The 13,905-nt window shown below is 45.0% G+C and overlaps 1 protein-coding gene across 3 annotated transcripts in view; it reads left to right on the top strand.

The window, feature by feature from the left end:
- Positions 1 to 13,905, top strand: part of LOC106016000 (somatomedin-B and thrombospondin type-1 domain-containing protein) — a 75,141-nt gene that overhangs the window by 8,215 nt on the left and 53,021 nt on the right. The window contains exon 5 of one of the 3 annotated variants that reach the window (XM_027472937.3): positions 4,503 to 5,484. The exons of the other annotated variants lie outside the window; for them this stretch is intronic. Coding sequence (XP_027328738.1) covers positions 4,503 to 4,620 — 118 coding nt within the window. The 3' untranslated portion in view covers positions 4,621 to 5,484. Of the gene's footprint in view, positions 1 to 4,502; positions 5,485 to 13,905 lie in introns of those variants that run through there. 3 annotated transcript variants of the gene reach the window in all.

Genomic DNA, 13,905 nt, shown 5'->3' with positions numbered 1-13,905 from the left:
CTACAAGTGACCATTTATGAATATTCCTGGCAAGTGGTAGCTGGCTTAGGGACTTGGGGTAAGTGCTGGCACCTGAGGTTGGATGGAAATACTGTTAACTCCTTGCACTTTCAGCATCCTTTCCCTGGAAAGCTGAAAATGCTTTGGGGCGATTGATGGAGACCACCCTAGTTGTACAGGTTGGGTAGACTCTAGTGAAGATGGAAGATGAAGGGAATGGCTTGAAGCTGTGAAACACATCTGTGGCAGAGCCAGCAACAGAGGAGTCCTGGCTCCCAAACCTCTGCTGTAGTCATTGGAGGCACAGCTTGTGCATTGCTTTTATCCTGATACTCTTGGAATTTAACCCTGTGGTTGCTTTATTAAAGGCATCCTATGAAACTGCAAAACAGCCTTGGCTGGGAAAGTCATTGTCTGTCAGTGGTGGGGAGGAATATTTTAAAAACACGTATAAAGGTTGAAATAAGCATGATTGTTTGGCTTAGGAACTCTAAACTAGGTTTATTAGGCTTTAAGCACACAAAGTATTGCACTAGCAAGATGGCCAATACTGGTCCTTTTATCAGGGTTTGTCTCAGGCTTTTAGTAAGAGGAAATCATGTAAGGTTCTTTTCCTTCCTTGCCTCAGCCTGTTATGTACAAAGGTTTCAAAAGGCTTTTATATAAAGAGGAAAAAATCTTACTTGGGTGGCAAGGATAAACTCTTTCTTGTGTTCAATATGTAAATAATTTTAAAAGCTTACAATAATGTTATTTTACAAAAACATTGGAGCCAGACAGGAACATCAGATTAAGCAAAATAAAAAGTATATTCAGAAATTGGTTTCCTCACAGGACTGCATAAAAAGGAAGAGGGCATTTTCATTTGCCTAGCTATTGGGTGAACAACACTGTATGTGGAATAGAAGCGCAAATTAAATATGATTGTGTCCCTCAGGAATGATGATCTGATCCATCTCCAGCCTTCAGCCTGCCAACATGGGTAGTCATAAAGGAATTAGAGCGGATGGTGACTGGTTCACTGACTTCAGTGAACTAGGACTCAGCCCGTGTCTCAGCAGCGAGTTTGAATCCACTGGAACTGAGCAGAGCCTAGGAATTGTTCCCAGAGACTTGCTGTAGGTCTGGAAGATAAATTGGTGGGTCCGTTTCATATCAGGCATGTGAGAACCAGCAGGGAAAACAACTTTTAACACAGTAAGCTTTCACCCCTCCAGTGTTACTGCCTATAATATCAAATGAAGTCATGCCTGTGGCATTTTTCTGGGCAGGTATGAGCTCTCTGCGTGTGCCAAGCTGAAGTACCGTGTGTGTTCACTTGAGTTCATTACCAGGGTAGCAATGTAGGCTTGCAGCGCTGAGCCTGGGCTGGCCTGAGCAAAGCTCTTATCTGCAGGACGATGGAGACACACTTTATGCCTCCTTGAACTAGCAGTGCTGGGCAGCTTTGGCAGAGATGAGCAGGCAAATGGCTGGTGGAACATGAATGATGTCTGGCCTGCAGCTTCCTCCTGTGTGTGTGTGAGAAAATTTCCCTTACGTTTCACATGGATTTGTAGATGACCCCCACATGTCCACTAGAGAACCTTCATGGCGTGGTCTGGTGCTCAACACTGTGACCTGACAGTGGTGGATCAAGTTGATTCTTGTCTAGGGCTGGATACCTTGCTTGATTTGTGTGATATCAACATCCTGAATATTTAATACAGGTATTCTTTATATGAACAGAGCTATTCCCTAACTATAATTAGAGTTTCCAGAAATAATACACCTTTTTTCAACCAGGTTACGTGGAGGAAAGGACTCTTGGTGGGGATAACCGTTGAGTAGGGTGAGGGGAATGTCTGTGAAAAGGCTTCTGCCTTCTGTCAGTCAGTGGATGTATCTGAGCGTGCAGTGTTGGAATGGAGCAGTGCTGTGAGAGGAATGTGTGGCGAGCTGTTCAGGCTGGGATTTGCTGGCCAGATGTGGAGAGCATAAATGTGATGCTTAGAAAGAACAGTGGAAGAAGATGGGAGGGCAACTGCTGCCCTGAGATAAAGGACAGTGGAAGGCCAAAGCTAATGCCAGAGCCTAGGATGCAGCCTGGGTGAGTACACCCAGATCTGCTCATGAGTCTGGCTGCATACTCAACTCGCTCTCATTTTGAATTTTCACCTGTGTAACCCTGCCAGCCACCCTGCTGGGGAGCTGTGGGTGGTTTGCTGGTGACCTTAGAGCAGTGGTTACACCAGCTGCCCTGTGCTATCGTGCTGCCCTGGGTCTGCCTGGCTGAGGCTGTGCGGGGAAGCATGCACAGCTGCTGCTCCGTCACACCCACGCCGTGCCTGTGCTTTGCTTCTCTCGTGCTGTCAGTTCGGCAGCTTGTGCCAGCATTAAGCTCCCTGAGATATTGTTCCAAGAGTGACTCTCAGGAAGGAAAACATCTGACAGAGTTTAAAATAAACTCAGCAATGCTGGTATATTTTGATGAGTATTTCCTAATTATCATCTAATGTCTAAGTGGAGTCTGGCTTATAAATGCGTCAAGTTGGAGATGCTTGTTATCTTTGCCTTCCACCTGTCTCCCACTCTGTAGAAGATGCTAGTTCATTTTAACCCCTGTTGTGAAATGTGTGCAAGCTCAGGAGGTTTCCCAAAATATTTGATTTATTTCCAGGTCTCTGTGGCCATCAGGGTTAATTCAATTGCTTGGATCGGCTTCCTCCTTCTAGAAGGTTAAGAGATAAACAATGCAGAGCATTGAGCAAGGAAATTGATCTGTTAATTTTGGATCATCTTCTGAAAGATCTACAAATAAAGCACAATGCAGCAAACTTGACATCAGTGAAACTGTTACTCAGCCTGTGTCTAGAAGGATCCGCTGCTCTTCATCATCTGGAGCAAGCTGTAGCGGTTGTAGCACATAAATGTCCAGACTGCAGTAGTTTATGCCTATGCTCATGGCAGGGGGGGGGAAGAAAAAGAATGGATGGACTTGATTTATAGCAAAGTCAGTATTTGCCTTCCCCACCAGCAAGGCTGGAGTTGGCAAGTTTAGCTTATGTGTTTAAGGAGTAAAGCCTTTTAAAGGTAAAGCTGCAGCCCAAGTTTTGAAGGGGATGGGATTGATCTGTGCAGCCTGCTTTATCTGGGATCTTAATCCTCCCTGTGTAGATTCTGGTATTTTGAGATGACCTGAAGCCAGAAGAAAAATACAGTGAGTCTTCTTCCAACCATGTGTGACGCATAAAACCCTGCTCTGGAGCATGACATCTCATTAAACTAAGGGCAGAGTTACCTTCATGGAGCTAGAGCACTAATTCCAGTTTCCACGGAACTATAAAACAAGCAGAAGTTAGGGATCTGTTGGGCTGTTCTGCTGACAGCCCTCTGCACAGGGCAAGAGGGTATCTGGAGATCGTGATATCTGTGCTTCTCCAAAGGACAGGTCTGAGACACACTGATGTGAAGAACTCCCTTAAGCTAGTAAACGATGATTTCTGGAAAGGAACACACTCCGCATCTTGTTTCTTGTACTCCAGCTGCTTGTGGAGATGGGTTTTATAAGTCTCCTGTTCAAGCCCAGGTTTATGTGCTCATGAGGGAGTATCTATATCAAAGCCTGTGCTGCTACTGCCTGCAGTGATCCTTTGCTATAGCAGATTTTTAGTTTCTGTGGCTCTTTGGCCAGCATTTCTTCTGCAGCCACTGATTGTGAAAAACAGCCTATAGAGCTTGGTTGTTTTAATAGGATATCTGTCTGTTCAGTTCTGGTCAATGAATTGATGGACTGCCTGAGGGAACAGCGTTGTGGGGTTTTTTGTTTGTTTGTTTTTTATCTTCTTAAGAGACCTGTCAGTAGCCTTGTTCCAACAAAGGAAGGTCTGGTACCTCTAGCCAGCTGCAATCAAGAAGCTGTGTGAGCATGCAGCTCTTAGCAAGGTAGAATAACTTTAGCAGATGGTCCACTGACGTGGTTGTACAGAGAGAGATGCTCACATCCCTGCACCTGCTCACATGGAAGTGTGCTGTGGATTGTGTGTGCTGTGTACTCAGCATCTCAGTGGCCTTGGATGGCAACAGAGCTCCGCCTGCTGAGGGGGAGCACAGAAAGGGAAACACACAGAGATTTTGCCCACCATGCAGCCTGTCAAGTGTTTCAGTACAGGAGCTACGGGGATGTGGGAGCATTTCGTGAGTTGTTGCATGCAACGATGAACACCTTAGAAGGAAGGTTTCTGTGAATCATTTTGGACTTAGCATCTGCAGTATGTGCTGCTCTGGCTTCTTTCAGTCCAGTGTTCCTGCGAGGACTGCTTCACACTATTGTAATCCTGTGGGGATCACTGCCTGGTGCCACTTCACAGCAGCAGAAAGGAAGAATTGGGTCTATGGAGTGAAAACTGATGTTAGGAAACTGAACGGGACTGACTCAGTGATTTAAGCCCTGCTTGTACAAGTGACTTCCTGCAGCAGCAGTGCAGCGTGGTGATTTTCTCCCTCTTATGCTTGTGTTTCAGGAATCAGCTGTTGCACTGGCAAGCAGTAGGGAACCCTCGATGCAGGGGAACCTGGAAGAGAATTCGCCAGCTGGACACTTGCTCCTGTCCTTCTGTTCACAGCTTCTTGTTCATCTAACCCCTGACAGTCTCAGCAAGCAAGTGGTGTGACAATTGTCTGGCACAAGCATGGAGCAGCAAGAATAATCACAGCCAAAACAATGACTTCTCCATGTCAGAGGCTATGCTGCTTACGTTCAAGAGGTTGCTGTCTGCACTGGGTCATCTCTGTCTGTGTGTACTCTTCAATTTCCAAAGAAATCAGGCTGGCAGTGAAGTGCCAGCCTCTTTCTGTATATCCATTCCTGTAGCCTCTTCTGCCTGACAGAGGTCTTTCTGACCCTGCTGTCTTTAAAATTAACCCTCCCCATCCTCACATAAGAAAGCAGACAAAAAAGTCCACATAAACCCAAGTTTAATGATTGTTTTCTAAAGTCCTAGTAAAAAAAATCAACAGCAGAATGATTTAACTCAAGTGCCTTCTTTTCATGGCAATAGTATTTCTTCATGGATGCTAGTGCTTATATATCTTTCCCTTTTGTTTGCCTCCCTCCTCCTGCCCCCGGTCTCATCATTTCATATTGATCCTCCTTCCATATTGATCCTCACTCTTACAGAGGGCTGATCTTGTGCTGCTGAGATAATGGAAAAACTTAGAAATGAGCCTGTTCAAATCTGTGAGAATAGAAGGTACCAGGGATAAATGGGTCCTTGACTTCAGGTTTCAAGGAGCATCTTGGAGTTGCCCCAAAATGCAGTGCTGTTCTGGAACTCATCCCAATAGCAAGTTATCCCAGGTGTACCTGGAGAGGTCGGCTGTAGCCTTGTATTTTTAACTGGAAATTATTTGAAATATTTTCTTTATAGTCTGATGATTTATGTTCACACTTTTCTATAAATGGAAATAAAAGAGACTGGAGATGTTCTCCCAGTGTGAAATTGATTAACCTGTGTAGTGCCATCTCTTTAGTTTCTGACCCTACTTAATTTGTTCCAGCCAATTTTGCTGTCCACTCCTGTGCTCCAGCAGGTAAGAGAAGTCACTGCTGTTCAGTTCCATAACCATTGAGGATTTGCAGAAGGAAGTCGATCAACATGACCTACCAGTATGCAGAAGAGCATATATTTCTTTTAATGTACACATAACTTTGAATCTCCTTAAAAGAATTATAACCTGAAGGCCAGGCACAGAAAAGGCTTGTGGCAGAGTGCTGCAGTGGCAAGCATCTAGGTGATTACATTCATCAAAACCCAGCTGAGTGGCTGGAGGTGGGTTCAGAAGAAAGTTTTGATGCTCAAGTCCATCTGTAGTCTAGGCCTGTTCTTTGGGTCTTGAAACCCACCTAGAGTCTATGTTGGCTTTTGTGAAAAGCTTACGGGGCACTGAGGATAAGTGCTTCAGATGGATAGATAGATGTGTACTATGGTGCTGAGGCCTAAAAGCTCTTGATGCCTCCTGGGCAGTGCAGTAGGGATTCTAGGACAAGGCTTCGCTTCTTATTGTGTGTTACAAGTTGTCTGTGTGAATTAATGACTCACGGTGGGGTGATCTCATCCCAGAGTAACTGGATTAACAAAAAAAAAAGCTTGTGCTTCACTGTCTGACATAATCTGCCTTTGTGGTCTGCTCAGGAAAACTCACTGGCTTGTGAACAGAGGGATGTGATCCGCTGAGGAATGGCTTATGAATTAATAAATAGAGTGCAGCATATTTTTTTTTTTGCAACGAGGAATGTCTATCAAGCTGGAAGTCAGGTTTTTTTTCTTGCCAGAGATACATAATCATAGTAGCATTTAGTCACTGGAAGGCTTTCTTTATCCTGCAGAAACTCTGTATTGGGCCACAAGAACCTAAGGAGGCAGCCGCTCATTTCAGCAGCAGAATGAAGCCTGCTATTGGAAACATTTTTCACTTTCAAAATCAACTCAACTTTTGACAACATGAACCCCTTCTCATATCACATGCTTTCAGAAATGAATACTGAATCACTAAAGGATGTAATTTCTGTTTAGTAAGGCTTAAAAAATCAGTGTTCCAAATGTAGTGTTCACCCTGGTGCCCCTCTCCTATAATAACAGAACCAACCAGGTGGGAAGAGTCTGTACTGGACAATACATGATATTGTCAAGTGGGAGAAGCATTTATTATAATCAATGAAATTATGTGGTACCTTAAAGCACCTTAATTGCAATCCCTTTCTTCTATTGAGTACTTAAGCGACACTGTACTATATTTGTGTATAAGACTTTTGTCATAACACTTGCTGCCAAATGTTTAGTATTGACATTAAACCATTTGGTTGTGGATCTTTTAGGAAATGATGATTGGCATCTGCCACATGTAAATGGTATGAAACAGCCTCCTTGACCCCAACCCTTGCTGAAACTGAAGAGTATGCTCCTGCTTCAGTGTCTTGAGAATAAGTGAGCTATAAAAGGTCCTTCCTTCCTTCCTTCCTTCCTTCCTTCCTTCCTTCCTTCCTTCCTTCCTTCCTTCCTTCCTTCCTTCCTTCCTTCCTTCCTTCCTTCCTTCCTTCCTTCCTTTTTTCTCCCCTGTTCCTTCCTCCCTCCCTTCCACCCTTCTTCCCTTCCTCCCTTCCTTCCTGTAATGCTTTGTTCTATTCCAGCAGAAGCTGTAGGAAACTCTAGCTGGTTTCAGTATAAATTTGACATGTAAAAAGTTTGCAGACTCAGTCTCTTAAGAGAGTGGAACAAGGTATGGAGAGTTGAGAAGTTTGAGGATAGACTGCTCAGAAGTAATGTTTTGGGTCAGATTGCTACAGGATCTGATCTCGATTATATTTTTTAAGGTTCAGAGTTGGTTTGCTAAAATGCATTTTAAGTTGACTGAAGTTGCTTTGAATTCATGCATTTTGCTGATTTGTCTTCATAGATGGACACAGAGAAAAGAGAGGGATTTAGAATGCTAAAATGTTTAAAATTTCCTAAGTGAAATGTATTGATTTCTGATTTTGGATCTTTATTTCCGTGTTGAAACAATCTGAGTCAAAATAATTAATTCAACCCCCCTTCATTATTTTCAAGTTATCGTTTCAGGGAAAATACTGGAGGAAAAAAATCATTTTGAATTGACCACCCATTTTATTCTTAAATCAAAGGTGAGTTATTTGGACAACTGGGCTCATATGTGGCTAGGTCTGAAATATCTGAAAGCTGTTCCTACCATTATGAAGAGAATCAATAGTGGTTTTTTTGTATGCTGCTTGTGAGACACCCATGACACTACATCTATGCTTACGCATAAAATCGTCTGTTGCTATGGTCAGTGACTTGTTGGTCAGGGCTTCCCTTGCTATCGCCTCATCCCTGAGAGCTGGGTAAAGGAGGACCTAACAAGAGCCAGTGATGGTGGCATGGTGGAGCTTCCAGTCTTCTGCTTCTGTCACTGTAGCCTAGGCATGCAGGCGCATGAAAGAATTAGCCCGTGAGAGACCCTTGTAGCAGCTCTATTTCTACCTCACTTGGTGAAACAAGACATTGCAGATGTCTTGGTGCATCAGCACATCCTAAAAAGGGCAGTGCAGTGTGCTGGCTTCCCCTCCACACCTCGGGTAACAGCAAACAAATCCTATTACTGAGTTCCTGGAGGAAGAAAGGAAAGATGCAAGTGTGTGTGAGAGAGAGTAAGAGTAAGCCTTTTAAGTAGAAGGTAATGAAGCTATCAGGTCACTTTCCAGGCAAGTGAAAATTAGTTCACGGTGTAGACAAATACTGAGCACTGCCTGGGGACTTTGTCACCATCCATCATTATAATCTCTGTAATTTCTACAGCCTGGGTTTTGGGAAAGATAAGACTAATGGAAACCCAAGGCAAAATACTCCTGAAAATGGCTTTCTACAGCAAACCAGAAAGGCAGCCTCGCACAGTGAGGCTGTTCCCCGAGGATGACAGCTGTTCCCATGACAACGCCAAAAACCTCTCACCAGCGGGCACCAGCAGGAGAACATCTCCCATGGCAAGTACACGAAGCCAGGAGCTCAGTCTTCATCTCTCAAATCATCCTGCTGGACACCGTGGGTTAGGAACTGCCAGTTGTGCATGTGCAGCCCACCTTCCTGGCTCCAGCCTGGCTTCGGATAAAAGGAAGAGCAAACAAATTCCAAGCACCAGTGAGCTGCATTTCTGTAAAAGGAAAATTAACCTCTACTAATGTTGCTAGAGGCCCCTCTGCTCTCCAGCTGAGGGATTTCAATTTTAACGATGAAAAACCAAGCAAAAAATCCCGGACATTTTACAAATTGTTTAAGAAGACCATTGAAGAAGCCACCTGATTTGACTCGTTTGCAGGGAAATCTCTCATTGTCTTGGGATGGAGATAGAGGGACGCCCTGGGAGAATTCTGCTTTTCTTCACCCTAATCCTGTAGTGTCCAGCTTCTGACTCAACCAGTTTTCTTCTGCATTTGAAGCAGAAGATGGTAAAAAAACATTTTTCACCATGTCATGTTCAGCGGGCTTGTCGGCTCCCTGAGTGGCGTGATATGTGGGGCCCAGCATCTGCAGTTATCTGAATGTATGAGGATCTGCTTCATTTTTAAGGAAAATGCCCTTGGGCTTTTGGAAAAAAAGATATAAAATGTGCCCAGAAAGTTCAGGAGTCCAAGGTAAAGAGTGCCACCAGCAATAAAAATATTAATTTTATTAAAATATCCTTTTTGCTCTAAAGATAAAGTTGTTTTTTTAATTTTGCTCAGTGGCCAGAGCAGTGGAGCATGTTCTGCTTGAATGGTAGCAGTTAGCAATGCTTTTCCATAAATGAGTCTGTTAGCTTTAGCTTTTCAGAGCCTTTTTCTTTTTGTCCTTCATTTGGAATATTTTGAGTAGTTAAATCACGGACTTCTCTGTTTTACTTATTTATTTTTGTTCTTCTTTTTAATTGTTTTGGAGGAAACTTCCCCAGAGTCCTCTCCAGATACATTAATTACTTGGTGACTGTGTGATACTGCAAGCGGAGGAGGAGAGGTGAGAAAGGAGAGCAGGTTCTGAACCAGCGGAGGTGATTCTGTTCTGTAAATATGCTTGCTGCAGCTTCAAACCATGAAAACGAAGTACTAGCAAGAGGGTGCTTTCTGGGTTGTTTTTGTCATTTTAAACACCGGTTCTCCCATTTCAGGCTGGGTGAAAAACATTCACTTATACAGGCTGTTCTGTGGGTCCCCACCTTTTTAAATCCAGAAGGATTTGGAGGGCCTCCAGCTGCCAGTCTGTGGTACCCGTTTTGTTGTCCTGTGAAGGCCGTACTCAGTCACTGTAGCATTAGTTGGGACCAAGACATGTTCAGGGAGGGATGGGCATGGCCTCATCTTGTAAACGTGTCAGGTGGATATTGAAAAGAGAGAAAGCTGGAACCATGGTGCAATTTGTGCACATCTGGTAGTAAATATCACAGTATTGCTCTTTTTTTGTAAGCTCACACACAGCATCTGACCCCATGCTCTCCCTAAGCCATGACTTCCACACCTCGGCCCATGCTGGAAATGGGGCACGAGGTTTCTCTTTATCCCCCTTCCCTCATCCTCAGGCTGACAAGCTGCCCTTGAACATGGCCCTGTTTCTGTGTGTTGTTTTCTTGCTGTTCCTGGACGTGCTCTGAGCTCGCTCTACGTGAGGCCTGTCCTAGCCCCTCTGTGCCAACAGCCGTGTGCTCCTGAATTGCTGGAAGGATGTAGGGAGGTGCCACTGCTACAGGCTTCAACATTCCTCTGCTTCATACCAGTCCCCAGACTAATGAACCAACTCCTGGGTTATTCCTTGTGCTTGCTTCACCCATTAACCCTTTACAGACAGAGCAGAACCTGTCTGAAAAACAGGAATTGCTCAGCCCCTCCTGCTGGCAGGGAAAGCTGATGCTTCTCCGGCTCCTCTAATCCTCTGCTTTTCTGCTTATTTGTGAGCTGAGGCTGTTCTGTGAGCATTAGAGCTTGTGTCGGAGAGCACAGAGCACATCTGGACGTCCTCCCCTCAGGGTGCACGTGTGTCTGCAGCTGTCATGGGCCCTCCTGAAACAGAGTCTGTTACCCATGTCTGCATTGTGGGTGCTGGGATGAGCGGTCTGATGGGAGAGCATTTCCAGGAACAATCGCTGATTGTGTTAGAAGGATGCTAGCCGGAGAAACACTGGGTTTCTCTGGGGTGTCAACAGGATGCTGTTATTGTTTGTGATTTTTTTTGCCTCTCTGTTTTAACACTGCCTAGCAGCTGGATGTAATACAGAAACAGATCTCTGAAGTGCTTTAACAAGAAGGGTAGCTTAAGGCTCGGTTGCAATTCAAGGGGATAAATGAGTGAGTAGTTTCACAAATGGTGCTCAGGCACAGTTCTGAGGCCCGTGAGTTACTTCTCCCACTCAGCTCCCCGCTGCGGGCATTGACAGGGCTCATTTGGGCACAGCAGTGTGAAAACTCAGCCTGAAAGCACAGGTGGAAGAGCTGGTCACGTGGAGTTGTAAAAGCCATGGAGCTTGTGTCCTGCCTGCCTTTTCCTGCTCTGTTTATCTGTCTGAGAGTGAATCCTGACAGGTACGTGGCTCTGTGTGCTCTCTGCATGCTGCCCTCCCAAAATTAATAATATCTGCTCAATATAGGAACCAAGTCATGAGGCATTCATTTTCCAAAACCAGAAAAAAAGCCTAAGTACTTCCAAGAAAAGCACCACTGTTTATTATGCTGGGTAGAAGGGAAAGTTTTAGCTACACAGTGTCCTGAGGACTGACAGACAACCCAAAAGGACGTAAGCACATGGACGTGAGCCCACGGAGCACTGCCACCACCCGTGGTGACATACTTGTATGGCAGGGGACAAGTGCAGCACAAAAGCTGCCTCTTCTTACCTTTAACAAGAGAACAAACCTTGTTGTGAGAAAGGGAGAGCTCCCTGGGTACTGGGGGGAATATCAGGGCTTGACGCAGGAATAGGTTCCCCTGGAAATGAAGTTGTAACTGTCTGGGAGGTTGCCAAAATGAGCTGCAGATTTCCATGCTGCTTCAGTGTCGCTTGGACTGCTGGCACAGAATGACCCCTTACAGCCGCACGGCTGCTGCCAGCAAGGGGCTGTGAAATAATCATGCTGCTGGTGTCTATCAGTCACCGTTACTTGTTGTGTTCGGAGGTGCCAGGCTGCTGGGAGGACGCGTGAAACCGCCCCTGTGCCCTGCCAGAGGTGCGGAGCTGCTGGCTGGCCAGAGCAAACCTCCCCAGCAAGCCCCTGCTGTGTGAGGCATGGTTCAAAGAGAAGAAGGCAGAAAACAAATGGCATGGAAAAGAATCTGCAAAATTTCCACCTTCTGCCATGGAAGAGTGGAGTGGGAGCTGCAGGACTCGGCGAACGTAAACATCCCGGCTTCCAAAAACTGGTTAATCTTTTGCCATCAAGCAGAGAACGTCAAAGCAGGGAAGTAAGTGTATATGGTAGCACAGGCAGCTCTCGCAGTGCCTCTGCGTGCGTCACTGCGTCTTTGTTACCTACTTACACTCTTGCCTTATATGATCATTTTCTTTGAAAATACAATGTACTTGGAGAACAAGCAGGAGATCAGCTCTGTGTCCTATAATACAATGCTTGCCCTTGCGTTGCTGCTCCACTCCTCGCTTTAACAATGCTGTAGCTCTTTCCCCATTTTTCATTTTTGAAGGTCTCAGTGCAAATGAGTAGGGCCTCAAAACTCTAAGGAATTTCTAGCTACTCTGAAAAGTAGTCCTCTTGCCCATGTTGGTAAAGCTGACTGTGTATCAAGCTAGCAGCAGCAGGGACAGGAGGTGGATGTGTTTGAAGGTCAGGTTGGGCAGTCTCTAATGACCATCAGTTATTCAATATTTATATTACCCTAAATCCACAGTGTATGGGTAGAACTTGCTGTGTGCTTCTCATCTCACAGGTAGTCTGCAAGTCAGTGGCAGACTTGAAAGATGGATCCAGGAGATATGTCTCCTGGTTGAGATGCAGCACATGGCAGAGGAAAGGCTGCATGTGAGCCCTGGGGGGGCTCATGTAGGTGAGCTTTTTTTTTTTTTTTTTTTTTCTCCTTAAAATGCATTTTCTTCAAATGGTTTGATACTATTCCTCATGAACAACGGTCCTACCTCTGTAAAATCATAACCAGGCCTTCGGTGCAGGTTCACAGGGCAGGTGTGGGTATTTCTCCAGCATGCCAGCTGTGTGGCTCCGTTTGCTTTATGACACAGCAACTGACTGGTGGCAGATGGGAACTTTGGGGCTGAGGATTCAGTCAGCTCCATTAAGTTTGTTGGTTTTTTTTTTTTTACATTCAGACCTGCATTATTAATGGTGGATCATGACGTTTCCTGGAAACAGAGATGACAATTAAACATCACAGTACAATAAAATTGATATGGTTGTGGGTGTCAGAGGAAGGGGAGTGTTTACCATAACTGGAGTCAGTCATTGATGGTCCTCACATAAAAACGACAATGATTGACATGTTGTGGTGCACTGCATCTGCCCTCAGCTGGAGTTTGCAAAAAGCAGTGTAGTGCCAGCAGACCTGAATGCCACCTGCATGTCATCTGCATGTTACCTGCATGTCACCTGCCTGCTCAGAAGAGAAGGGAGCACAACGAGGGGAGAAGCAGGGTTCAGGGTTCTTCACCATGGAACAGCCACATGAGCCCTGAGCTCAGCAGGGCACTGTAGTGCCCCAGGAGATTTGGGCACTGTCCTGTTGGGTGGCCGGGCAGGGAGGATACCTGGTGGAACAGGCAGGCAGGGAAGGGCAGGGCAGGAAGTGTCCTGCTAATAGGGACAATGAGAACTGCACTTGAATATGGTATATTTCCAAATGCATTTCCATTTGGCATTTCCAACAGCCAGAAATGGCTTCCAAAGCAACAATGCAGGTTGGTTGCTACATTTATGTGTTTGGAATGGTTTATTAAACAGCTGTAATTGTGCAAATGCAATGGCAAATATGTTTGCTTTATGGTAGCACATTGCAGTAAAAATGGCTTAGTGAGTGTATTGGAGTCCTTCACTGGGAAATGTGGAAGCCATGCAATTAAGCAAATGCATTTTCCAGGATTATGATCTTTTTTTTTTTTTTTCCTGTATACTCAGTATGCCTACAATGGATTCATTCACTCCTGTGTACCTTTGCTAAGAAGTGAATAGATGCAGCATAAATACAGCATTCTCCTTCTAGCTCATGGATATGCAAAAGCAGTTCTCCCTGTCTTCAGCCCAGAAAGTAACTTCACTTATAAGCAAAGATGTGTGAGAGGTTTAGGTTTCTTTAAAACCACCCAAATTTTTTAACCCTCTCCACAAATGCACATCCTGGGGCCAAACTGCAGGGCAGTTGCATGGGCTCAGCAGCTTCTGTGGTGCTGG

The sequence above is a fragment of the Anas platyrhynchos genome, chromosome 21 (assembly GCF_047663525.1).
Source record: "Anas platyrhynchos isolate ZD024472 breed Pekin duck chromosome 21, IASCAAS_PekinDuck_T2T, whole genome shotgun sequence".
Classification (NCBI taxonomy): Eukaryota; Metazoa; Chordata; class Aves; order Anseriformes; family Anatidae; genus Anas; species Anas platyrhynchos.
The sequence above is the reverse complement of the archived record's forward strand: the minus strand, read 5'-3'. Positions and strand labels throughout refer to the sequence as shown.